The sequence below is a fragment of the Boleophthalmus pectinirostris genome, unplaced genomic scaffold (assembly GCF_026225935.1).
Source record: "Boleophthalmus pectinirostris isolate CB_2022bp ecotype Guang Dong unplaced genomic scaffold, ASM2622593v1 HiC_scaffold_3, whole genome shotgun sequence".
In the NCBI taxonomy this organism is placed as follows: domain Eukaryota; kingdom Metazoa; phylum Chordata; class Actinopteri; order Gobiiformes; family Gobiidae; genus Boleophthalmus; species Boleophthalmus pectinirostris.
This window is the reverse complement of record NW_026571299.1, coordinates 34,640,282-34,666,643: the sequence shown is the minus strand read 5'-3', so window position 1 is coordinate 34,666,643 and position 26,362 is coordinate 34,640,282. Positions and strand designations below refer to the sequence as shown.

Sequence of the window (26,362 nt, the reverse complement as noted above, 5' to 3'; positions counted from 1 at the left end):
GGATATGCCTCTGGCTTCTTCAGCGGTGCCACTCCCACTCTCTCCCTCAACTCTTCCTCTTCTCTCCAGCTCTCTTCCTCCCCTGCCAGCCTCCACATCATGGAGGGGTAGCCAGAGTCTTCAGGCACTCTGATCCTAAGCTCTGGAGCTCTCTCTTCTAATACAAACTCAAAACTACCTGTTATGGGAATCCTACGCCACATTTTTTATGAGGCAATTAAACAAAAAGTTAGAACCAAGAAAAAATGTATAGAATAAATAATACTGACAAAATTCTCACTGATAATATTAATATTTTGCAATAGACATAGGCAACATGCATGAAGGAGTAATCTCAAGATCATAATATGTTCACTCGTACCTTGGGTCCAGTTCCAAGCACAATAATATCATATTCCTGCATCTTCACTTCTTTGTTGGTCTAGCCAGGTTTACCCGCCAGTAGTGTAGACTGTCCAGTGGCTATGTCCACTGTAACAAGTGACAGTCAATGAGTCCCTTTTAAGTAATCTTCTTAAGTCAAGTTTATGCAGCATGTGTGTGTGTATGACAGTGCTGTGAGGACGATAATGTTGCTGCAATAAAGCTCACAGAAGTAAGCCTGTATCTAAACATTAATTTCATCATACACAACATACACACACATATTACATTTTATTTGCATTAAGCCTATTGTCTAAATCATTTTGCCAAGGAAATGTAACCTCAAGGGTCTAAATAAAAAGAGTTGGGATGTCTCATAGTAGAGCTGAGCAAATGAAACGAATGGGAGGTCATGCCTCATTAAAAGCCTCCAGAGAAACAAAAGCATGCATCAAAGTTCATGGAATACAGACTAAGAAATGAAAGTCATCTGTGAAATATTGCAGACGAGTCTTAAGTTATTTCGACTTCACCCGTCTCTGTCTCTCTCGTTGTGGTGATGCATGATCTGCGCGTTGCGTCAGTGAGCGTATCCCGGAAGTGTCTGTTCAGTTGTCAAGTTTGCTGCAAACTTGCAACTTGCAGAGTCCTTGCTGAATCCTTCCAGAAAACTTGCCAAAACGAGCTCGTCTTAAAGATGTCATCTCCACAGCCAGTAAGTTTACCTTTAGCTGGATTATGTATTTGATGCCTCAACTTGCACATAATGCTAAAATTTGACGCGCAATTTATTTCAAAATAGCCTACGCTCGAAGAGGCTGTTGATAGTTGAAAGTTGATAAGGAGTAAAACTGGTTCTAACTAATCTATAAAAAATATTGGTGCATAAAAATGGTGAATTTGAATTTCTAAAAGTTAATATTTCGATGCTTTCATATCCATGTACAAAGCCTTAAATATAACTCAAATAATGCCTTAGCTACCATGATTGGATGTAGGCCTACTTCATTCATTTATTTTTCAACTTTCCAACATCTATAGTTACATTTGTTGTATTTTCAGTTATGTGCTTTATAAGTTGTGATGTTTTGTCTTACCCAGTTCTCAGACAACCAGCACAGGCGAGTGTCCTCCAAGTCCAACCCTGGGTTTTTGGAGCGGCTCAGTGAGACAGCAGGAGGGACACTGGTTGGTGTTGGGATGTTCTTCCTGTCCATTTATATTCTATTTACTAATGAGGTAAAGATTATAACCTTTTCTGTACATTTGAAAGTTATATATTTTTGTATACTTTAGCCAGGATCTTCGTTCTGCTTTTCAGGGCCGAGCGTTGCAGACAAAATTATCTCTGGATGAGGGACTAGCCCAGGTTGTATCTTTAGATTCTTACTTTGGCCTTGATCCACAAAACGACAACCGTTTAGTTCATCTGTCGGCAAAGCTTCACACAGTTCAGGTGAAACAGCACACTGTAATAACTAATATTTCTTCGCTACATGGTTTAAACTCTTATTATTGTTTATGCAGCCTCTTCATGACCCAAACTACAGAGTAGTGGTACAGGCTGTAAAGCTGAAAAGAGAGGTTGAGATGTATCAGTGGGTGGAGTATTCAGAAAGCAGGTGAGTCAGAATAAAGTTACTTGTTAAGGATTTTTAAAAATATCTTAATTTACAAATGTGTATATATTTGTAGACAATATTTGTGCAAATTTCTTCACACATCAACTGTATAATTAAAAAAACAACAACAAAAAAAAAAAAGAAAACTAAAAACTCCATGGCAACAGAATGGTTGGCTGCTTTTGTGGCTACCTGGCCTACATACTGAGCTGTTTTTTGAAACTTTTGTTTTTTGACTCTACCTGACCAGTCCTCCTGTTATGCTGCACTAAGATCTTTAAGACACAAAGGTGACTGAGAAGTGCAGTGTAAATGTTGCAGCAAAACTACAACAGTTTGCTACAGCAAATTTTGAATTTCCCACAGGAGTAATAAGGTATCTCTCTCTAGCAGCTAAAAGTGTAATAAAAAACACAATTTCACCGAATATGAATGTGTACAAGAAAAATGCTGTATACGTAAACATAAGCAGTGCAAGAAGATGAATAGAGGAGCTTTGACATGAATTACATAAATTTTAGATTTGTATGGGTTAGACAGTTTAAACTTAGCCTGTGTACATATGTGTCTCACACACTGCACCCATACACACCCCATGTACATTGCACTGGAGTTAAATGATTGTGACATCGCTCTTATTTTGGCTTTGGTTAAGACTACTTCCAGGCCCAATGGAGTTCTAGCCTTGTTCAGTATAATTTTCACCAAAAGGTGATTTTATTTTGCTGCAGGGTCTCGAGCAAAGCAGATTTAAATTTTAAAACTGTACAAAAACAGTCAGTAGCATCTGAAAGTCAAGTTATTTTTATCATCTGAGAATTTCAAAACCTATAACTAAGAATTTTATGTAAAAAAAGAACCATTAAATAAAAAAGGGTAATAGGTAAACCAGTGATATTGTTTAGTGTGACTGTGAACCTGTGAATCTGTTTTTTGTCTTGCTATGTTTGAAATTCATGAGGAGATTTGGACAGAATCACACATTTGCTGTTTGTGTCTTTGGAGCTCAGATCATTTGGACCTAAACAAGCTGACAAACATAATTGATGCAAAACGGTGTGATAAATTGTTATTTTCAGAGACTACCAAGAAAATGGTGAAACCAAAACTGAAACGACCTACACATACAGTAAGTTTAGTTAGATCATAATGATCTGTAATTTTTTTTTGGACATGTATTTTTAAAAAGTGAATCAATATTTTTTCAGATACTGAATGGAAATCAGAATTGGTGAATAGTCGTCATTTTGACAAGGAAATTGGTCACCAGAATCCAAGGTTTTGTATGGTCTAATAGTGCTTTTGAGATGATTGATCTGCTTTGTTTTGAGTCTAAAATAATTTGGTCTTAGTGCTATGGCTGTTGAGAGTGTGACAGTGGTAGCTCCTGAAGTCAGAACTGGACCTTTCATTTTGTCGAGAGGTATTTTCTAGCCATTTTGTTTATTTATTGTTTATTTAATGTTTAGCTTTTTTCTTTACTAATTTTAACACATATCTCCTTTAGGACTCATTGACAAAATTAACAACTTCCAGACACTGAGTTTGCGGGATTTTAATGCCATAAATTTAGATCCTTTCCTCACCATTCATGACGATTACTTCTACCACACTCAGTATCCACACAGACCAGAAGTGAGTGCCAAAAGTGAGTACCAAAACCAGGGGGGAAAAAATGCAATTATATATTCTTTTGTCTCTAGGTTGGTGATGTGCGGGTGAGATTTTCCTATGCTGGTCTGAGTGGAGAGCAGTCTTGGCTTGGGACACCTCAAACTGTGAGTGTGTATGTGTGTGTGTATATGTATATATACATGTATATACATATAGTGTGTATGTATATATATATATATATGTGTGTATATGTATATATATGTATATATAGTATATATATATATATATATATATATATATATATATATATATATACTATATATATATATATACATACTATGTATATATATACATATACTATATATATACATACTATGTATATATACTAAGTATATATATATATATATATATATATAGTATACATTATTCTATTTCTACTGTGGCAATCATTTACAGGTGAGTGTTGTCGCAATGCAAAGAGGAGAGCAGCTGATGCCATTCAAAACTAAATCGGGTGACATTTTGGAGCTTTTGCACTTGGAAAACCTGTCTGCGGAGGTATTTAAAAACATGAATGTTCTTTTATTCACTAAACATAAATAGTAAATATTATTTTTAAACATGCATTTTAAAGAAAATATATTATACTTTTATGGTATTTAGTATTAAACTTTACCATACTTTTTAAGCATAATATTAAGCATAGCATAGTACTAAAATTAGTTTCACTGTAAACTGCATTATAGATCTAAAACAGCCATTGACTTGAACTAATGGAACACAATTATAGCATGATTAAAAGCTCAACTAGTTTTTACAAAATGTTTTCCCTGTTAGGAGATTTTTGACAAGGAGCACCAGTTCAACAGCCTTAAGACTTGGGGGTTGAGAGTGGCCGGTTGGGCTCTCATGTGTTTGGGAATTCAGCTTGCAATGCGCATCATCTACACCCTAGGTAAACAAGACCTTTTATTTGCTGATTAATTGCCAACTGAGCATTATAATCATTGTGTTTTTCAGTGGACTGGCTTCCTATCCTGAGAGAGCTGGTATCTGTGGGCATTAAAATTTTTGCTCTATGTGTATCCTGCTCCCTTTCCCTCCTCGTCATTGGTGTTGGTTGGTTGGCTTACCGCCCCCTGGTGGCTTTTTCCTTGGCAGCAATAGGGTTGATTCCATTGTTTATTGCTCGCTCAGGATTTCCAGCAAAGAAAGATGAATGACTACTGAACTGAATGTAGTTGTGTGTAAATATCTGCCCTTTGTAACCGGGATGTTTACATTATACTCTGCAAAACAGAGGACTTCCTGAAATGTTGTTACACTCAACATTCTTGTCATTACCCCAAGAATCCACTTTTGTTCCTGACAATATACATACCTCACGTTTGCCAAATTGGTATGCATTTATTAGATGCATTACTATCCTGCAATATATCTGGTGGTTTGTGAGGTTTTTACGAAGCTTTGAGATTGTTTTTGAAAATGCCAAAGAAATTGGTTTATGCACTGATGGCAAACCCTTATTGCACTGTTTGATACATGAAAGAAGAAATAGGGATTGTACTGATGTGTGCATAATAAAGTTATGTAAAGTGTTGTATTTTACCGCTCATTCTCTCCTGTCATATTTCAGATTTCCCACAGCTGTCCACTATTACAATCAAACATTACAACCAGCCGATAACAAATTCAAACAGAAATGCCACTTTGATAAATGTAAAGCACATATTTATTGTGTGCAATGCCATCAGTGGCAAATATTTTGCAGGAATAGATTTACTAATTCATAAGATTTAGTTTTAAATTGTCATAATACACATTGTCCTTTCAAAGCATCAACACAGACCTTAAAAATGTGCGTCGATGTTAGTTGCATTATACTTGACAAATTGACATGTTATATGTGTACTCCAAATGGAAAGATCTTTACAAATTAATTTATTACACAAACATTTGCAATTTACCAAAATGAGTTTCCAGTCTATGTGTGCACCAAACTTTGAAGCAGAAGCACACTAGCACTTAGCATGAGTATCTATTGAAGAAGTATTTGAAAGACTATGGGTCACAGTGCACAGGTACTTCTCCCTAGTTGGCTGTGGAAACATTCCTTAGATCAGCAGTGGGGCTCAAGCACTTAACTGTAGTTGGCAGGTATGACTCAATGGTCCCCAGGCTGACCTCCATTACAGAGCAAGAGTTGAAAAAGAAAGTTTCAATATGGCAGATTTACTTAGGTTAAAGTACAAAAAGTATTTCCATTACCTCAAACTCGAATACTGACAGAACCTGACTACTGGCTTAAGACAAAAAGTAAAAGCATTACACCTTTAGTAAAAACTGGGAGAACAGTCTGTGTGGTTTGGGGGTAGGTTTCAACCCAATGCTCCTTCTTCCCCTGGCAGGAAGCAGTCCTGCTTTTACAGTAGGAGACATTTACTAGTCTTCTTGCCCTTCTTGGCCTGTAGTGCAGCCCTAGTGGCCATCTCGAAAACTTCCCTCACACCATCCTTTGTTTTTGCAGAACACTCCATGTATCCAAAGGCATTAATTCTGTTCGACATGTCCCGTCCGTCCTCTGGTTTCACTGGTTCCTAAGTAGGACAAAAATAACATTGTATCTTAATCACACTTGGAGACATTAGATTTTTTAACAGACCAATATTTATCTACCTGCTTCATTTTGGCGAGTTCTCTTCGGGTATGTTCATCATTGCGTAGGTCCTTTTTGTTTCCCACCAGAATAATGGGAACATTAGGACAGAAGTGTTTAACCTCTGGAGTCCACTTTTCAGGGATGTTTTCTGAATAATGAAATAAAATGAAGTAATTTCACACATGACGTTAGATGAGGGACTTCATATATTTACATCAACTATTCAATGTTGTAGTGATGAGGTTTGAATTTTATTTATTTGTGGACAGACTTGGGAAATCGTTTATTCCACATGCCATACAGCTATACAACGCATCTCTATAAATTATGAATTACTGCTGTATTGTTTTTTATATTCTATGGTCATGAGCTCTGGGTAGTGACCGAAAGGACGAGATCGCGGATACAAGCGCTTGAAATGGGTTTCCTCCGTAGGGTGGCTGGGCGCTCCCTTAGAGATAGGGTGAGGAGCTCAGTCACACGGGAGGAGCTCGGAGTAGAGCCGCTGCTCCTCCACGTCGAGAGGAGCCAGTTGAGGTGGCTCGGGCATCTGTTCCGGATGCCTCCTGGGCACCTCCCTCGGGAGGTGTTCTGGGCATGTCCCACCGGGAGGAGGCCCCGGGGAAGACCCAGGACACGCTGGAGGGACTATGTCTCTCGGCTGGCCTGGGAACACCTCGGGGTCCCCCCGGAGGAGCTGGAGGACGTGTCTGGGGTGAAGGAAGTCTGGGAGTCCCTGCTTAGGCTGCTGCCCCCGCGACCCGGCCCCGGATAAGCGGACAAAAATGGATGGATGTTTTTTATATTATTATTATGTTTCATTCAAACAAACAAAAAAAAATCCAAAAAATTAAATCTTTTATCCAGAATAAAATTATCTATCGGACTTTCATAATTTAAGGAGTTCTTACCAAGACTGTCAGGGCTATCGATGGAGAAACACATAAGGATCACATCAGTGTCTGGATAGGAGAGTGGGCGCAATCTGTCATAGTCTTCTTGACCAGCTGTATCCCACAAGGCTAGTTCAACCTGCAGAAAGTAAAACATCACAAGACATGACATCTTTAACATTTTCAAATAAATAACACATCTTAATTGCTGAACTAAGATACAGTCAAAGGTCACTGCAGCAATCCCACAAAACAACTGAAATGCCAATCAAACTTACATGTTACAGTAACAGGTTTTAGTTTAGGAGAATTGATAAAACCTCTTTATGACTATGTTGCTATATATGTTTGCTATTTTGCACGGAGTACATTTCAGGGTCTTATTGACAGGTATGAGTATTGGTGCAACAGTAATTCTTACCTGTTTGCCATCCACTTCAATGTCAGCTACGTAGTTTTCAAAGACTGTGGGCACGTACACTTCAGGAAACTGGTCCTTACTGAAGACGATTAAGAGACACGTCTTTCCACAGGCACCATCTCCAACTATCACCAGTTTTTTCCTAATTGCTGCCATAGCTACAAATAGACAAATAATATTAATAGTTCATTGCATCAAGATGAGTGCATTATGCAAATAAACGTCTTTTCCTGTGAGGAAGAGGAAGAGGAAGAAGAAGAGGAAGAAGAGGAAGAAGAAGAAGAAGAAGAAGAAGAAGAGAGCAACAGTAACCTTGTTGACAGCTGCCCTCTGACCAATAGTCGAGACTTCCCGATCAGCTGGTTCAGCTGGAGCTACTGGTAGTTTTCGCGATTATACTACACAAAAACACTTAAACACAGTGGAAAACCGCTCTGTGCTCAAGTAACGTTATTTCTATCAACGCAACGTTACTGAACACCAACACCAATGTTTTCCACCTAACTGGACCAACCCACCTTGCAAAAGCATTTTTATATAATTTATACTGCCTCGGAATATATTTCAATGCGTGAGCAGCTAGAAACGATGAATATAACCATGTGCAGTCAAGAGATGATAGAGAAAAATGCGGGCCTACAAAGTGTTTCCAAAGACCTTAGAGGGTAACAGAGCTTTAGCATTAGCTTAAAAGAAAGAGGCTCTCGTGTTAGCTAGCTGTAAGTTTACTTTTGTTATGAAACTGATATCCTACATTAGCTTTTTCTTACAATCTCACATTAATATTGGTTATGCTGTGGTAAAGACGCGTCACTGTTCAAACAAAGTTACTTACGCAGATGTGCACTTTTAAGATAATGAGTACCAAACCGGCTTCGTGTAACTTGTTTAGGGTTAGCTTAGCATAGCCAATAAAACGGAAGTCAAGAGCGACTTTTGGTTAGCTTAGAGCCATAGCAAACTATCGGACGAAAACATGACAATCCCCTGTAGAAATAAATATTTCGCGGCATTAACTGTGATGGTTGACTCAAAATTACACACTCACCGGTGACTGATGAAAATTATATCTAAAAGAGTGTTTTGTTGGCCTCCGTGGGAGTCGGCGAATAGGCCCCGCTACTCCGGATTAACAGCAGGGAAGAAGTGAGGGAAGCGAGGGGGTGGGGACTGTGCACATTGTTACACAGTCACACAACACAGCATTTACAACATCACGGTCAGCTCAGCAGCCCCGAAGCAAATGCACAACTAGAGCAGCACTACGTTTCACGACGGTTGTTTTATTAGCCAAAACTGGTAAGTGTGTGAGGTAAGAATAACTCTACAGTCTGGGTTTATGGTGCTGGGGAGCAGGGGCTTTACTTTGAACTCCCCCTGAACTAAGCGTTTTGGGAGAGTGACAACAAATTTTGGCAGATTATATCTAAAGTGTTATAACCTACCCTTTTCAGATCCACCATAATCGCAGATGCTGTGTGATCTAGTAAGAAAAAAAAAAAAAGAAGAAGAAGAAGAAGAGGATTTAATGAAGCCAACACAGTTCTAGCCTGCATTCATTCTGAATTAACATAGCTATTAGGCACTTACTTAAAAAACAAACAAATATCAAAATCTTAAAATTACAATATTTAGTTACACAATGCTACAACTGCAGCATGAATGGCAGCATGCACAGGCTTGTTTTTCCTATGGTAAATTACATTGTGTTGTGTTGGGATGAGGCTGAGGACACTCGGAAATGCTCTGTAATGAGCAGCAGCAACCAAGTCTAACAAGAGCATGCCTTTTTTGTAGTTTTGATTCATACACTGGTGGGTCCACACCAGGTCCTGACTGACAGGGTGAGCATCAACAGAGGGTGGCAGCTGTCCCAAACCAGAAAAGTGCCCTCAGCAGCTGTCAGGAGAGAATCCCAGACCTTGTTTGCAGACATAGCGCCGCAATACCAGCCTACAATTACAAACAGACAGTTTGGTACAGTAAGATAGAAGGGTTTCCTATTATTTGAGGGGACTCAAACCCTCCTTCCGCCACTCCCTAATAACTGATCATATTTTCTTTCTCAGTTCATGTTTTAAAGGTACATTATCTTTTCTTGTTGGGGGTCTGCTACATCCCTGGCTGTTGCCATAGTGATGTTATTGCTTTGCCTGGAATGTTCCACATTGAATGCCTGAATGGAGCTTGCTGCATATATTCGGTTTATTTTAATGCTCATAAATACCTTGAAAAACATTCTTCTTCTACTGTAAGCATTTTTGTATCTTCATAGAGCTGACCTGTAACTTGGCCTAATGGTACCTCCTGCTTCTCTATATGAAGAGAAGTTTAATGCCATACTGTCTACACATTAGGCAAAAATATGGTGGAGACATGGATACCCTTAATGAAAAAAGTTGCAGATCTCTGCCGATGTATTATTGATAAAACATCTATTGTTATGGTGCCACTATAATTAAATTGCTGTTTACTGTCTCCAGATACCAACAATAACCAAAAATGATGCAGTTACCAGAGTTGTGCAGGTAGTGGAAGGTGGCGTTAATACAGTTGACCTCTGTAGGATGTTGAGATGGAACAGGACACCTAACTGGAACCCTTTGTGACACGGACCTGATTTTCTGTGCAACCATATCTCTAATCCACATGTGAAATAGAATGTTACATTGGTGGGAAACGTTTCTCTGTAGTTTACCAATTCTGTTGAGTATGCAAATACAAGTCTTTGTTATTCTCAGCCAGGAACAAATGGAGATACAAAAAACTCTAAGACTAAACACTATTACTTATAAACTACAAATTATAACCTACACTACTGATAAAAACTTAAATCAAGTTAATTATTAGTTAATTTAAATTATCTACATTTGTATTTACACAGATTTTAATAATATTTTCTTCAAGTAGGCTACCATAGGCTCTATGATGGCACAATTTTGATTTTGATTTCTGATCGAAAAGGACTGAGTAAAGACTAGATATAGTAGCCCAAAACCTAGTTCTAGACAAGGTGTTTCAGATAATACAACATAGTCTACGAACAGTAAACCTAGGTCTATCATAACCTACCAATTTGTTGTTTATCGTGTGATCACTAAATCCAATTAATTCACGGCCTAGTTAGTAAAAAGAAATAGTTGAACAGTTCTTACCTTTTGTCTAACAAACTCTTCACTGTGCCAATGGATCCACAGTGAAAGTGTAGTTTCTATATTTGCCTACACTAAATGCATGGGGGCAACTAAAATTAATATTGTTCAGCTGCAGATTCTTATTGTAATATGTCTTGGGTCTAGTCAGTAACAGAAATGATCATGTTTGATATGTGGAAATATACCTTTCTGACATTCCGTGGCAAAATACAATATAAATAACAGGAAAAACTGACTCTTGTTCCTGTCTGAAGTATGACATCATCACATCCTAGAATCTGAAAGCTAACCAAACCAATACTGTAACCTACAAAAAAGGCCTTTAATTTACATGGAAACTTGCAGAAATGGGTTGTTCTACAAAATGACACAATTTGTGATAATAAGAGAAAGACCACTTGAAACATATAATTATCTCTGCGCTGAGTTTTCCAGAAAATAATATTTTTCCAGTGTGAGCAGCAAAAAGTGCATTAGGATTCTGCACAGAGGGACTTCCTGGAAAGTGAAGACACCCACCCCTCGCGCCCTAGTGATCCGCCGCTCAAAGCCCTGGCCTCATTGACCTGACTATGAGAATCAAGACCACACACTTGTTACAATGGGGAAAATTATTTATTATTGGACAATGAAAAACAACAGCTGTGAGTTCAACATAGCCATACCTTCTGGGCAATGAGGAAGGCAAGGCAGCCATATGTGACATAGGTGGATTTATATTTACAAACAGAAAAAAGGATCCTTGGCTCAAAGAATGTTAACTATAACCAATAATAGATCAGAAAGATCAAGTTTTATAATAGTACAAAAGGGAAATGCTGAATTTGCCTTGAAATGTGACCTTAATTGGCAAATAAATAATTGGTTACAATGGATTGCATTTTAAAGATAACATTTATCAGCTGTATGGGATTCTAGGACCCCATAGACTATTTTATGGTTGCACCATTCAACAAAATACATTTTGTAGAGTTGAGGATTTGTCTGAACAAAGTTTGGCAGCATTTTGGGAGTTTGTGGAAAGTGAAGATTAATTATGGTTTAGGAAAAGAAATTTGAATTACAGACCACTTGATAAAGAACAACCCCTGATGGATCTGTATTGACTCTATAAAATGAATGAGTAGAGGTTTTGCTGTATTTTTTGTTATATTTGTGTGTGTATAAATGAGCACAGTGTTTAACTTTCCTCTCCATTTTCCCCTTTGATTAGTCGTTTGTTGCCCCTCTTTCCCCCAGGCCCCCGAGGCTTGGCAAATGCCTGCTTCAGAGTGTGCTCCATTGGATGAACCTCTTCATACAGGAAGTCCTCTGTCAGCCCATCACCACTGTCTATTTCCATCTAAAACAACAAACATTTTAGTTTTTATATATATTAGCGCTGATGATGATGCCCCCTCGTGTGTGATCCAAGTGGGCCGTACCTTCTTTGTGACCTCCAATTGGTAGTCCCTCTCCACTTCGTCCAACAGCCTGTTCTTACAGCTCGAATACAGCATCCTCTCTTTGATGCTACAGGTGTACCCTGGCATTGAGTATATGAACACTGAAATGGAAACAAATCATTACACCTTGGGCACTGTAATCACAACTAATGATGTACATTGTACCTTCAAGGGACAAAATTAAAGTATAGCTAGGCAAGACAGACCACGAGACACTATTTTTCGCAGACTCTGGTATAATACTATGCTATATATTATAATATAAAAAGGGTGAAAATTACATTACAAAAATGTTTATTACTATTTTTAACATGTTAAGAGGTATGCAGTTTTTCCTTTTTCTATCAAAGTATAGATTTACATTTTTCATATTGTGCCACACAACAGCGTACTCACCCAGAGCCTCTTGCTGCTGTCCTTGGTGGGAATGTTTGAAGACAAAAAAGTGGTATCTGGGCGAGTCTGAGGGAATCCTGTAGGGCAGCTCATGTGTCTCTGTGGGTTTGGTGTGGACCAGTTCAATGGTTTCTTTATCCACATCCAGCCTCTGCCACAATATACATAACAACAACATGGACCATGCACAAATAATTTTCACCAGATCGACCAATCAGTCAGTGACATTTTACACTCACCAGCTGAATGTAGTTGATGCGTTTCTGCTGGAGTTGTTGCAGAGCACGTTTGGCTTCTTCTTGTAAAGGGAAAGCAAGACCCTGCAGTGTCTGGGCTCTCTTGTCTAAACCAAACTCCATTGTCACCTGTAATCACAATAAAGTAAAAACATAGGTGGACACTGTCGAATCAGTAATAAGGTGAATGTTGTTTTGAAATCTGAATATTAGGTATACATTGTTGATAATAACAAACCACCTCAAAATGCAGCATAAGGAGCGAATTAAAAATAAAAATAGAGCAAACATCTTGTAATGTTTCACTGTTTGTACAAAGTAGGACCGGGAATCACAGGGTTCTTTGCGATTCGATGATACATTTTTCACAATATCGCCCATAACCGTATCACGTCACATTTACTATCACGATATATCAATATTTTGATATTTTAGCACAACCCTAGTACAAAGGGATATTTCTGCATGTTTGTAATACATTTTGCAGTCACATTTGTTTGCTACTTAAACCTCAACTAATACATATAAAAACATGTTTAGCACATTTCTGTCAAAATATGAATATCGCTCACCCCTATGTAGAGACATTTATAATATAGAATATATTATATTATCAAACAACACAAACAGCTAGTCATTTTTTCTCACCTTTGCTCGTGCAGTTGGTGTCCCAATTCGTCTTCGCTCGTCCTGTGGATTATCAATATGCCAGGTGCTCATCAGCATTGAAAAATGCAATCTGCAAACCTAAGTTAAAAAAAGTTCTTACCCAAACAACTTTATCCTGTAGGAAAGCAAAGCACATATAATAAAGATTGATATGCATATGCTGATAATTATAAAACACAGTATATTGTTTGCTTGCTTATTACCTCTGTGACTTTAATTCGTTGTAGCTCCTGCTCTGCTGTTGTTAGTGGAGCTGGAGATGATCGGGAGGAAACATGCTTCAAGTACCCCTGAAGGCACACATCATCCTGTGTAAAAGTGTCCAGAATGTTGTTAAAGGTTAGAGATCACTCAGGTTTGTTATAATCTGAGAGGTTATAAATTAAAAGACAAAGTAACAAACCGCTATTGTGCCAAACACTTCGTCTTTAATGTGGCCCCCTCCAAACTCTTTCTTTAGTGTGGCACGCGTTGCTGCATACATCATCTTCTGCCTTACCTGAAGGGGATCAGTGAAAATAACACATTATCAGTCTTAAAGTCTGTTTAGAGAGGGACAGTAACATGAATAAAGTATCTGAAGGCTTTCAGTTGTCTGGGTCATGGTATATTAGTTTGTAAGTTCTATTCAATGGATATTATTACACTGAAGAAATAAAGGAGCCTTTTGATACAAAACAGACAATGTCTACATAAGCTGAACCAAAAAAGGTGCTTTTAAAATGTTTCTATATCTTTCAGTGGTTTTGTTTTTGGAAAAAGACATAAAATAACATAATTCAAATGACAGTGATTACTCTTTCCAAACATACTGGTGATTGGTCAGGAGACCAGGCAATGAAGATCCACTCATATCCCTGTGCGTTCTTGGAGTCCAGTCTGTAAAGCAAGTAGCACGGCTCCAAAGGCGTCAGAAGAGGAAGCAGGAAGTGGTCATAGTCTTTGTCCCAGCTCTGCCCAGGTTCTCTGTAAAAATCTAGCACCAACTGCTCTGTACATGAAACATCATTATTTAATACCAGCTTATATCTCCCCAAAGGAAATCAACTACTGCAATCAAGTACAATGTTTACTTACCATTTCTGATGACAATCTTGACAATTCTAATGGCACCTCCCCTCGCACGGGCCAGAAATTCTTTCAGGTCAGGTGTAGCTGAAGTAACCAGAGATACAGCAGACAAGTTAAAACTGAAGATGGGGGTTGAAAGCACCTGAGACAGAGTTAGGTAAGTAAGAACCTGAGCCTGTACTGCACATTTGATCCACTGCCAGACTGTCACACTATCACCTGAAGGAGCTCTGACAGGGGGCATGCTCACAGGACAATACACATACAGACTATTCAAAATATAAATTTTAACACTGATTACAGTTAGAACTATAGTGCCATTTCACTAAGCTTGGTTTATTGGCACCTCTCCCTTCATGTCCGTCACCATGGAAACCTAACAGAGCGTCTCATTAATGATGAAGGATCATGTGAGAAAGGTGAGAGAGGTATGCTTCCGCAGAACTGTCCTCCAGTGCTCCAGTTACAAAATGCCATAACACTCATATCAAACACAGGCTTCAGACTATTCATTAGTAGATATAAGTAATGGTTTCTCCCTGGTCACGCTTACATACAGTAACATTTGCTCTGTCTAGATGTGAACCTACAAGCAATTTGATTAATACAGTTTAAATAAAGAACAACAATGAAATAAATGAAAATATAAACACACAGAAATATTGTATTAGGGTATGGATTATGAGACAAAATTATTTAATTCCAAACTTAAGTAATATATTAATATAGATGGAAAATGTAATAAAATGTACAAACATGTTTAAAACAGATAAGGAAGAAAAACTAAACTAACTAAAACTAAAAGACTAATTCCAATTAAGAAATCAGAATTAGTTACAGGGAACATGCATTACTTATATTAAATGTTTGAAGCTGAAAAGGGTCAAACAATGTATAAGATTCAAAGAATTTTATTTAATAAATAAGCATAAACAAAGAAGAGACAAGTCATGAAAGACTGACACAGATTCACATTATTAGTGATAGTAAAAAAAGACTTACCGATTATTCCTGTTTGATGTGACATCTTTTGGCAGGCCTCTTCACTCTCTTCTCATGCACAGATGTCCCAGTCCAGAGCTGTGTGTGTGTCCTGAGGTCTCTCCTTCCTCTCTGGTAGGTCGACTGCTTCACCTGTGCACTGCCAGACAGAGGGACCAACACGCACTGACATAGACCTGCCCCGAGGGAGACTGAGGAGACTCCTAACAACTGAAATATAATCTGCGGAACTGTGGCTGATGAGTAATAACGTGCCTGTCAGTGGAGCTGCCTCCTTAACCACTGATGTAAAACTCTTTGCGTATCGATGACCACAAACTTTAAAGCTCTTTGCGGGGGGCGAGGCCTCTGTCACATACTGTAGACAGTGTGCACAACAGCGGAGAGGAACCCGATGAAAAGCAGCAGGCTGCGCAGTAAGAAAAAACTACCAATCATGACATCAGGGTTACAGATGCCGTCACTGTAGCTCATGTAAATTACATTTTATCACTCATTCATAAAGAGCTTAGCTTCAACAGATGCAACTGCTCAAGCTCTAATATCCAGCCACCTGGTCAAAGAAATCCGACACCAGGCCAGAAACTGACCACAATGTTACAATACAGATTCTCTGACCCAAAATGTTGTGTCCACTGTGGGTAGGGGGTCAACGTAGAAAAATATAGTACTATGAAGAGGCAATATAGTCTTACAAAAATTGGTAAATAAAAAAAAAAAAGTAAATATAGTTTATAAACAAAGGATTCTGGTAATTATATAGGTCAAAATTAAAGCTACATAAATTTGAAGGATTAACAAAAAAAGCTGCATACAAGAACAGCACAAGGTGCACATAGGGAGTCTCCAAAAATCTATCCAACTATTCTCCCCCACCTCTTAATTATGGCTGTATAGACACGGGCCTGCACAGGTGGGTGATAAGTGTGTACCTGTGAGGTTACCTGTGATGGGTCATGTATTATTCACTCAGTGGTGAGTACACAGCCCAAGCCCTCTGCATTATTCAACAGAGCCCCCACCTTTCTGCAGCAGGAAGACACACTTTAGTGTCCATAGACAAACACTAAACAAAAAGACACTCATTCATGACATCAATTAGATATAGGGACTTCTCTGTGAGTAAATAATGGCTGACTGAACTTTATCATGAAATGTGTCAAAATGTAAATAAGGCATGCAATAATACTCAGTATAAAATTTTATTGTTCAATTCAACCCCAACACTACAAACCAATGCGCCTGTATAGACTCACGATACTATTCCTGCAACACTTGGCAGAGCAAGAAAGAGGTCATTCGAACCATACTTATTATTACCACTACTTGTTCCATATATCAATAACACAGTAAGTAAATGGTTCCATAATGGTCTAACTCTGCTATATCCAGTATTTATTTTGCATGTCATTAAAACACTATTAAAATAGGAACTAGATACGGTAACTTTTAAAATAAACATAATTTGCAATATATATAAAAAGACCTGTTAAAAAAGTATAAAACTACCATGACAATGATATGAGATACATCCAAATTATTAAAATACTGTAGGAAAAAGTTTGACATAATTAAAAGTTGTGTGATTCTATACATAAAAAAGCAAAAACTCTTCTGAGATTTTCTTTAAAGGTCATCAACACAGGGGAGCCAAAATGTCTGTTGATAGAACAAAAAATATATTATACGTTTAGACTATGGCTGTAAGCTTTTGTGTTTGGTGTATGGTTGGTTTAGTTTTTACCATGTTGGAGCATGCACTTGCAAATGTCATATATCTGGGGTTGAACTGCAGGGAGTTGATGGGTCCTGGATGTTTGCCATCCAGCACAGCCACCTTCATCCCACTGTCAGTACTCCAAACATGGACTCGCCCATCCTCTGAGCCTGCGGCACATATGGTTGGAGAAGAGACAATGTGAGATAGAAATTATGAATATTACAATAACAGGATTTTTCAGATACTATCACATAAGTTTGCTTGCATAAAAGCTACTCATTTAAAGTTATTAGTCCAAATCAAAATTTAAGAGAAAAAAAAAAAAAAAAGCGCTAAATTATGACTACCTTGACAAAAACAAACACACTCACACAAAATGAATATTTGACATTACATTTTTATAGTATGTTTTCTTACTGAACTTACTTACAGAATATAGCTTTGTGTATGACTTGATATATTGTATAAGCAAATAATTAAATAAAAAATAAAATATTATGTGCATGTGTACACACAGTGAACATTATAAAAAACAATTGGTTAAGTATAGGGTTAAGTTTCAAATCTCACCAATCATGACAAATTGAGAGTCAGGGGTAAAGCACGCCTCTAATGGAATACCTCTGCTGTTGTTGTAACCCTATGAAACACATGGCCAAATAAATATAAATGAATGTAAAGACTGGATTAGTGTTTAGACAGGAAGCTTACTGAAAAGGTGTGTAGCACTGCTCCACTGAAAGCATTCAAGACACGAATCATCCCTCCATTTGTAGAGATGAGAATCTGTTTGCCATTATAACTGAATTTAAGTCCAGTCCAGTCACACAAACGATTAAAAATTGTCTCAAATGAAGCAAAGGGGCCCTTAAAACAGACAAAGACTGTTTTAAATGGTGATACATTTAGTAAACATAAATTTTAAATTATGTATTTTGAGTATACACACACATAGAACAACAAAAGAACAAATATTGAACATATGCGTTTCTTTAGAATGCCATGTGGTCTTGTACTTGGTCAGAAATTGCTCAAAATCATTCTAAATCTATTCATAAAATGTCAATTTGTCAATCTATGTGATATTTTTAATCTCTAGTTTTAGCATGGATTAGTATCTGGGTATTGATTTTTAACAACTCTGAACAACATCAATTAAAATAAACAAGTCGTTTTATCTAATTTTGGTACCTTGTCAAAAGCTCGTAGGTCATATAATTTAAGAAGCTGTGAGTCAACACCAGCAGCAAATATCAGACCATCAGGGTCAAAGGAGCACACAGGTGTCCCCAAAGGATTGGTTAGGCCCTGAAACATCATGTGTGAAATGCATACAAAGATATAGAGTTGACATTTTCAAATAAAAGTTGGTTATAAGGTGTTCTCTCACCTGACAGTTCGGTGAGCGCAGATCCCAGATGCGAATTGTCTTATCCAAAGAACTTGAGATAAATGTGTCATCCACAGGCGACATTGAGAGGGAAATGACACTGAAAAGGAATGTAAAACAGAAATATATAAAAAGAAACTGCATCTGGTATCTGGTAATAATAACAGAATAACTCTGTAATAGCGTAAAATGCTTTGATTTTGAGTTAAATGTTGTTTTACCAACCTTGCTGTATGGCCTGGAAAATATCTGATGAATTTGTTGTCAGTTAGGGAAAGATATCTGATAGTATCTGTACATCAGGAAATATTTTAGTACATGTGTATTCATGATTAGAAAAGGTAACTATAATATAATAAGCACCATCCAGTTTGTTGGAGCTGAAAACCACAGTGTCCACATCACTGTGTGTGTAGCGGATCAGATCAACTCCATACTTTTTGCTGTACAGGGTTCCTGATGGTCTGAATAATAACACGTTTACATTACACATTATACAACCACACGTTTACATTACACATAAAAAATATATTATTTATATTCACCTTCCCTCTTCCCTCATGTCATACAATATAATAGAGTCGTCGTCGCTGCTAGATACCGCATTTTCACCGTTTGGGCTGAAATCCACACAGTTGACTTTCTCTACATGCTCCCGGTAGGTCCTTGCGACTCTAAAACTTCGCAAAACGCCATCTGTGATTCTCATGTTTTGAGGTTTATGCAAAGGTATGCTAGGGTGAAAACAAATGTGCATTCAATTTTTTGAAACATCTGCGGTGCATTGCTCCTCTTGTTCTATCCTCACGTCAGTTTGAAGGTTTCGTTTTACCTGTTCACTGATTTAATATCCGTTAAAAATACATAAAAAGGCAATTTTCTACATTTTGAACTTCGGTCCGTAGAACATGCCGTCAACCATTATCACCATGTATTGATGTGCTTGTTGTCCTGCGTTGTCCGAGTGCGCGGTATTAATAATGATAATTATCTTTTTGCCTACATGCTTCCGACGGGCAGTACAGATAAGCAAAACGAACAAACAACAGAAACGACCTACTGGGACGAACGCCCTTTCAAAATAATGTTTATAGTAAAACATGTTCAAGTACAGGGACTCTAAATCAATCCAACTCTTCATAAACGTATTTTACCAATACCTTCTCATCGCGTTTTAGGATATATTGATGTGTTCTAGTCGCAAGATCACACCACTTTTTACTTTTGTGCAAATAAGATAAATATTTTGAAAGAGCGGAAGTTTACATTACGACTAGCATGGGCCTTCTGAAGAAAAGCTAACACGTGAAGGATCTGAACATGAAATTCTGTAGAAATATAGTTCGCAGAGAGTTTTGCCCATTTCTTTATCATTCACCAACGTGGGCACAATGTCGCAGACTACAGCGGTGCTTACGGGCCCTGAGCACTTTGGACACAGACCCGAGAGACAAGCCTCGACTTCGAGCAGTGGACCTGGCCGATAAGGTCCAGAAGGAGAAACTGAAGACCCAGATAGACCCGAACCCTGTGTCCGCATTACAGCAGAGGGTGACTGAGCTCAGGCAGCTTACACGGCAACTCCAAAATGTGCATCCCAACGTGCTAGCCAAACACTTGCATAGAAATGTCCTGTATCAGGATAAGGACCTGGTTATCATAAACAAACCATATGGAATAACTGTGCGAGGTGAAGTGTGTTGAAAGTTTACACAATATGAAGCAATCAGTTGGTAAAAATGTAGTCTGTATGTTTCAGTTATCTTACAAGTTATATGAGTATAAAATATATGAGAGTATGTTTAATGGTAATATAACAGATAATACATGTTGCTCTTCCAGATGACTCCACAACAAACTCCATGTCCATCTCCAGTGTGCTTCCTGTACTGTCTAAACTGATGGATGGGATGAAAGTGAAGACTGATTCTCTGCTTCTGCCTTGTCTGGGTTTGGAGAAGGAGGTCACAGGGGCTCTTCTGTTAGCTCGAAGTTTAAAAGCTGCAGAGCATATAGCCTACCTACATAGTCACAACCAAGTGCAAAGGAAATACTGGTAAGATTATCGTGTAAAACTGATTTAAGTTCATGGTGTATTCCATTGTCTTTTTTTTTTTCTTCTGATAGGGCTGTCGTAGTGGGTGTACCAGTGCCAGGCGAGGGAGTCATAGATATTCCAATTATTGAGCGTGAGGTCACCGGTCCTCAGCCACATTATAAGGTTATCAATATATCTATTGACTTTGATGTATAAATAAAACTTATTTTAACTGCATTTATTTTCTTTCAGATGTCTCTTAGCCCTCTTTTCAGAATGAAGGATGGTGGAGATGGTCTAACCAAAATGCGAGCACATCGGCAAGCTCAACCTGCGGTGACCAAATACAAGGTTTTGGATAGCAGCAGTGGTTGCAGTCTTGTGGAACTAGAGCCATTGACAGGTAATGAAATAGTTGTCACAGAACTACTATAGCTAAGAAAACAATCTTGATGTCAATTATTTTTGCAGATGTGAAGCATCAGCTGAGGGTTCATATGGCACTTGCCTTAGCTTGTCCCATTCTTGGTGATCATAAATATTCCCATAGGAGTAAGCTAGCACCTCAGGTAAACTACTATTGTAATCAAGTTAAATATTATGCATTGAGTTTGTTGTAACACTATGGACACCATTTCTACTCGTATGTTTCTGATCTACAGAAATTGCCAGAGCGGATACTGAAAAAGCTGAAACTAGAGCAAAGCAAGAGCCGTAATCTTCCTCTTCACTTGCATTCTCGAGAGCTGACAGTTCAACAAACGTCAGAAATTAACCTGACCTGTTCTCTGCCTAAATACTTTTTCCAGACTTTGGGTCTTCTGCACCTAACTTTTACAGATGAAAAAGACAAATAATGCAATTAAAAATTGTAATCTTAGAGAGCCATTGTGTGTGTTTTCCCAAAATAAACGATGATCTACAGTATCTATAATGTGATTTCACAGAATTCAGTGTTATTTTGCTCTGGACCCCACGTGGATGACTGAGAGATTACAGAGAGACCTTTACTAATTCATTTTATGACTAAATATGAGAAAAAAGCACTTAAGAGTTTTGCTTCTATTTTATAGTGTGAACATGGTATATATACACAGACAAGTGATCAGACATATACATCCCATATAGTAGCCAATGTAACCAACTTTCTTAGAAAAAAAAAAATCATTGAACTTTTCTAAGAGCACAATTAGCACTTGTTTTAGATGAAGAGACTTCGGTCTTATGCGAAGCGTAAATGATCTCATTTGAGAAAACAGGCACATATTTTTTACTTTGAGCAAATCATTGTGATAATATATTTTCAACAAACTAAATGAATGCTGGTCTGTGTAAAGATATTAAAATTGAACCGTGAATGGTTTTGTCGGCACAAGGTTAAATATCCCCTTTTATACTGACCTATACATGCATCTGGAAATTAGTCATTTTCTGTGATAGCATCTCCTGAGCTCAAATCAAAATCGAATTTTGTCCAACTGCTGATGCAAAGACAAAGGCTTGTCCAACTAAGATCCATAAATTGTCCAGAAAAGGCTTCCCTGGAAACAGGGCAGATGTTTCTTGAACCTCTAACATGGCCAGTTAATAGGGTCAGGCTGGCTACTGCATAGTCCACATTCAACAACGTCCCATTCACCCAGTCAGTCGGTCCTGTTCTTTTAACTTATGGCCACTGCAGTACTGAAGAACAATTCCTGGATCTCTTGGACCACAATGATTCGTGAGAGCATTTGTTCTACTTGCTGACTGTTGAGTGGCTGAGATGAATACCACATTGGGCTATTGGGTGCCACTACAGGCTCTGGAGTCATATAGTATGCATCATTTCGACCTTTGACACTCTGTGGACTGAAGGAGAAAAAAAAATTTTTGCTTAAACATTTGGTATACTGAAAAAATGTGTGCAAGGGTAACTTACCATTTGAAGAGATAAAAATCATATAATTTTATTGGGCAGCGAAGTGGGTTATCTGGTTCCTCAACCTGCTCTTCATACATTTCATCACTCACTAAAATGAGGAAATTACTTCATTTACTCAAGTGATTTGAATTTAAAATGCAAATTTCATAGCCAAGAAAGTACCTTTTGCACCAGGACTTGTTAATCCTGGTCCTTTCAGAAGGCGGATACTTGTTGCTTTGTCTTTAGAATTTCCTGGGTTTTTCCTAGCATGTCTCAAGACTTTGGAGAAAGCAACTTTCATGTGCTGTTCAGGTGTTATGAGACGGAAATATCTGCCATATCAGATCAGAAACAGGCACACAAGTTAAAAGAAGAAAATAGAATCGACTTCAGTTTCTGAAACATTTTTGATGCTCACTTAGTGTTGAAGTACATTAAAGTTGTAAGTAGGGTTGTTGGAGAGTGTGCACCAAGCTGCTTGCATTCCCAGAGCATCTCCTCAGTCACATGACTTGGAATAATGTAACCTATGCAGGCACGATACAATGTTTATACTAAAGTATAAGCTTTAAAAAAATAAAGTAACTGTAGGTTGTATTACCAAGAGGATGAACACTGGGTTTCCAGCCATCCAGAAGTTTGTGCAATGATTCAGAAAAACGTGTGTAATATGGATCAGAGAAAATGTCGTCAACGCGTCCATTTTCAGACAGATACTGTAAAAGTAAAAAGAAAACAAGTTCAATTTCAATGAATTGTGCAAAAGCAAATCAAAGAGCTTTTAAAGTTACCAGTACCTTTTGTATGCATAAGAAAACATAATAAAGAACATCAGGTGAAAACTCCTCTTCATCCAATCCACGAGCCTCTTTAGTCATCAGTGAGAGCCAGGTTCAACTCAGCCACTGCACTAGACACCAAGTCCTCCTGAAAACGCAAGGGCTGGCGACCTATAAATCCAGCCAAAGATTTTGAACTTTCTTTCTTCATTTGCAAAGACTCTTTCAAATGTAATTTTACAGGTGCAGAACACTATTTGTGTAATTCTAGTACATCACTACCAATCAAGAAATAATATTAGGCACAATAATTTTATAATGTTATTATACGCTATTGTGAAACTTTAATCACTTACGTCCAATAGGTGCCAACTTAGTTTTTTCTTGCTTGATAAGCTCTGCATTTTTGCGCTTTGCCCATAATTTCCAGACCTCCAAACCCTCTTCTGGCTTTAGGCAAACAGGAACCAGGATCTCTGCTGAAGCCTCACCTTGGCCTTCAGTCTCTACTTGAGCCTTAACAGAATAACAGAATTACAAAATGGTTACTTCATTACATTTATAATAATAATAGCTTTTGAAATATATGAAGGATCAAGTCCCAACCTGCAGGTGGAGCTGCTGTTCCTGTCCCTGTTCTACTTGGTTCTGTTGTTGATTTGGATCCCAAATGTGCACAGACTGTGTGGTGCCGTATGCTCCCCCAACAGTCTGCACTGCCACGGGGATGTGAATGTTTCCATTCATAAACTGCGCAGGGAATAGTGTCTGAACCATTTCTTCCTGTGTTCCTGAAGCGGCCTGTACATCCACAGAAGTGGATGAATTTGGAGACATATTGTCTTTTCCATTGGTTGTGGTTACCTGCACTGTCCCGTATGCATCTTGTGGGATGGCAATGTGAGTGACACCCTGCTGTTGAGGTGTTGAATACACTGGGATGGTCCAAGTCTCTCCTGAAGGACCAGTGATTGTACCTGTCGTACTATATAGCTGAGCACTGTCCACAGTCAGCAGATCTGGTCGTAAGGACACATAGCTTTGCTGTTGCCCTTGAGGAATGGTGAGAACTCTGGCTACTTGCTGTCCCTGTGGAACAGCATAGGACACAGCGACAGGAACATCCACCTTGCGCTTTTTGGCAGGCTGAAGCACAGTCGACACAGAACTGGCCCTCCGCTCTCCCTCTCTGGAGGAGTCCTCTATAGTCTGTATTTGAATTTGTTTCCCACTTTGCAACTGAATATGTTGTCCATCTGATAACTGAATCTGCTGCCCATCTGAGAGTTGGATTTGCTGGCCAGGTTGTAGTTGGATTTGCTGACCAGGCTGTAGCTGGATGTGCTGCCCTCCTGCCAGCTGAATTTGTTGGCCACCTTGTAGTTGAATTTGTTGGCCACTAGACAACTGTATGGATTGACTGCCTGCCACAGCTGCGACCAGCTGTGCTTGAATCTATAAAATACCCACAATGTGTTTAGTGAGTGGTAAACAGAAATATCACAGGAAAGTACTATGTACCTGCTGCTGTTGCTCTTCAGTAAGCTCTCCCTGTTGAACAAGCGCTTGAAGGTCCTGTTGTGGAGAGGTAACCTGAAGAACATGGCTCACTGTTTGTCCCTGCTGTCCCTGGATTTGAACCTGAAAATAAACACAGATGTTTCAGTTGTTGCTTGTAAGTAGGTCAGAGCAGTAAGAAATTACCTGCACTTGCAGGGGCTGTTCAGAAAGTTGTGGTGAGATTTCACTTGAGGTCACCTGTACCTGTACCATAGAACAACATTTATTTACTATCTACACTATCTACAAAATTACTGATTATGCAATTATAATGTAGAAGGAGATTGTTCTTACAGGGCAAGCCAGCTCCAATAGAGACCCTGCCACTTCTGTGCTGTCAGTGTAGACACAATTGGCATCTTGCTGCTGGTACACCATGGTGGTAGTAGTCACAGCTTCTTCCTGTTCACTGAATTCCTGAAGCACTTCTGAGCCTTTGGAAAGAGACTCCAAAAACTCCTTCATTTTGTGCTGAGGCACTGTGCGGGCCTTTTGCCGCACGTATTCATCAAATGAGACAACTCCACTCTCCTGCTCATTCATATCTACTTCACCTAAGAAACAAAGCATTTCAACATGTAAGATTCATACGTTCATAGCAGATCTCGACCATGATCGTCTGTTATTACTCGTTTATTCCGAACTAATATTACATATAGCCTCATCATAACTGAATGCAGCACAACACAGTAGAATGTGAATTTTGTCTTTGAGAACACACAAAGTGCAAAGTCCATTTTGTGCAATCCTTAAATAATTTGATTAAACTGCACGTTTAACCAAACTAGTGATTATATTTCAAAATCACCAAACTGGCGACTGGGCAAATGTCACCTGAGCATTTGTGAAATGTGTAAAATTGGTAGTTAGCCTTAGCTTCACTACGATAGCCATACATTGTTTACTTGCAACCAATTAGTCCAAAAAACATAACGCCCACTGCAGTGGACACAGCATGCACACATTGTAATTTGTAGTTTAGACAATGTGTATAATTATACGGCTGTCACCAACAATAACAATTCATTGCAGGCTTGGTTAGCTACTAGCTAGTCGCTTTGCTAATGTTAGCCTATTAGCTTTGGATCTGATCATGCTACCTTAAATAAAACGAAATCCTCTTCTTTCCGCGAAGGCACGATGTTTAAAAGTAAAAAGCCGATAAACCTCCAACAGATACCACCAGGACGTCCGCCTCCGCGCTACATAGCCGAGCAAGCACGAGCAAAAATCCTCAAAAATTAATTACTTTACAATAAAATGTTGGAGGAGCTACAGCAGCAGGCGAGGTCTCTGACGATAGCCTATTCAAGACGACAACGAGGCAGCCCTCGTCTGAACAAATTTCCTGCTACCACAGAAAAATGTCTGTCTTGCTCCAGGTGAACATAAAATTGTTCCATGTACTGAGACGTCTTTTGGT

At 38.5% G+C, this 26,362-nt stretch overlaps 5 protein-coding genes across 9 annotated transcripts; 2 read left to right on the top strand and 3 right to left on the bottom strand.

Annotated features, from left to right (window-relative positions):
• The first annotated feature begins 931 nt into the window (after window positions 1-931).
• Window positions 932-5,212, top strand: LOC110168708 (transmembrane protein 43). Its single transcript, XM_020934193.2, has 12 exons — window positions 932-1,078; window positions 1,465-1,602; window positions 1,685-1,819; window positions 1,891-1,985; window positions 3,065-3,114; window positions 3,194-3,263; window positions 3,338-3,408; window positions 3,493-3,620; window positions 3,689-3,763; window positions 4,056-4,157; window positions 4,437-4,554; window positions 4,620-5,212. Exons 1-12 carry the CDS (start codon window positions 1,061-1,063, stop codon window positions 4,820-4,822), a joined length of 1,203 nt encoding a protein of 400 aa, XP_020789852.1. The 5' UTR covers window positions 932-1,060; the 3' UTR covers window positions 4,823-5,212.
• Window positions 5,213-5,308: 96 nt separating this feature from the next.
• Window positions 5,309-8,779, bottom strand: LOC110168723 (transforming protein RhoA). The gene is made up of 5 exons (XM_020934210.2): window positions 8,621-8,779; window positions 7,573-7,730; window positions 7,170-7,290; window positions 6,276-6,406; window positions 5,309-6,196 (listed from the first exon to the last, which is right to left on the bottom strand). Exons 2-5 carry the CDS (start codon window positions 7,726-7,728, stop codon window positions 6,023-6,025), a joined length of 582 nt encoding a protein of 193 aa, XP_020789869.1. The 5' UTR covers window positions 7,729-7,730; window positions 8,621-8,779; the 3' UTR covers window positions 5,309-6,022.
• A 2,541-nt stretch (window positions 8,780-11,320) lies between these two features.
• On the bottom strand, window positions 11,321-19,677 carry LOC110168713 (WD repeat-containing protein 82-like). Of its 5 annotated transcripts, XM_055160781.1 has the most exons (17): window positions 19,202-19,677; window positions 19,020-19,120; window positions 18,882-18,948; window positions 18,657-18,756; window positions 18,458-18,574; window positions 17,978-18,133; window positions 17,837-17,906; window positions 17,291-17,433; window positions 14,286-14,459; window positions 13,877-13,972; window positions 13,677-13,781; window positions 13,574-13,588; window positions 13,453-13,494; window positions 12,808-12,933; window positions 12,569-12,719; window positions 12,152-12,273; window positions 11,321-12,069 (listed from the first exon to the last, which is right to left on the bottom strand). In XM_055160781.1, the coding sequence occupies exons 1-17, from the start codon at window positions 19,411-19,413 to the stop codon at window positions 11,908-11,910; spliced, it is 1,959 nt and encodes a 652-aa protein (XP_055016756.1). In that variant the 5' UTR covers window positions 19,414-19,677; the 3' UTR covers window positions 11,321-11,907. The 5 variants fall into 5 exon arrangements, with proteins under 5 accessions (XP_055016756.1, XP_020789857.1, XP_055016752.1 ...); XM_020934198.2 differs by lacking the exons at window positions 17,291-17,433; window positions 17,837-17,906; window positions 17,978-18,133; ... (3 more) ...; window positions 19,020-19,120; window positions 19,202-19,677 and adding exons at window positions 14,551-14,628; window positions 15,547-17,168 and having other exon boundaries at window positions 14,286-14,464; XM_055160777.1 differs by lacking the exons at window positions 17,291-17,433; window positions 17,837-17,906; window positions 17,978-18,133; ... (3 more) ...; window positions 19,020-19,120; window positions 19,202-19,677 and adding an exon at window positions 14,551-15,317 and having other exon boundaries at window positions 14,286-14,464.
• A 17-nt stretch (window positions 19,678-19,694) lies between these two features.
• On the top strand, window positions 19,695-21,633 carry LOC110168711 (pseudouridylate synthase RPUSD4, mitochondrial-like). Its single transcript, XM_020934197.2, has 6 exons — window positions 19,695-20,346; window positions 20,499-20,712; window positions 20,784-20,877; window positions 20,947-21,097; window positions 21,166-21,263; window positions 21,357-21,633. Exons 1-6 carry the CDS (start codon window positions 19,977-19,979, stop codon window positions 21,549-21,551), a joined length of 1,122 nt encoding a protein of 373 aa, XP_020789856.1. The 5' UTR covers window positions 19,695-19,976; the 3' UTR covers window positions 21,552-21,633.
• Window positions 21,634-21,745: 112 nt separating this feature from the next.
• On the bottom strand, window positions 21,746-26,360 carry LOC110168701 (transcriptional regulator QRICH1-like). Its single transcript, XM_020934183.2, is given in 13 exon segments — window positions 21,746-22,545; window positions 22,616-22,706; window positions 22,781-22,932; window positions 23,019-23,127; window positions 23,202-23,316; window positions 23,398-23,488; window positions 23,490-23,550; window positions 23,736-23,895; window positions 23,986-24,834; window positions 24,901-25,020; window positions 25,084-25,143; window positions 25,234-25,493; window positions 26,040-26,360. Coding segments are annotated over 12 exon segments (2,247 nt in total). The 5' UTR covers window positions 25,483-25,493; window positions 26,040-26,360; the 3' UTR covers window positions 21,746-22,355.
• Window positions 26,361-26,362: the final 2 nt, after the last annotated feature.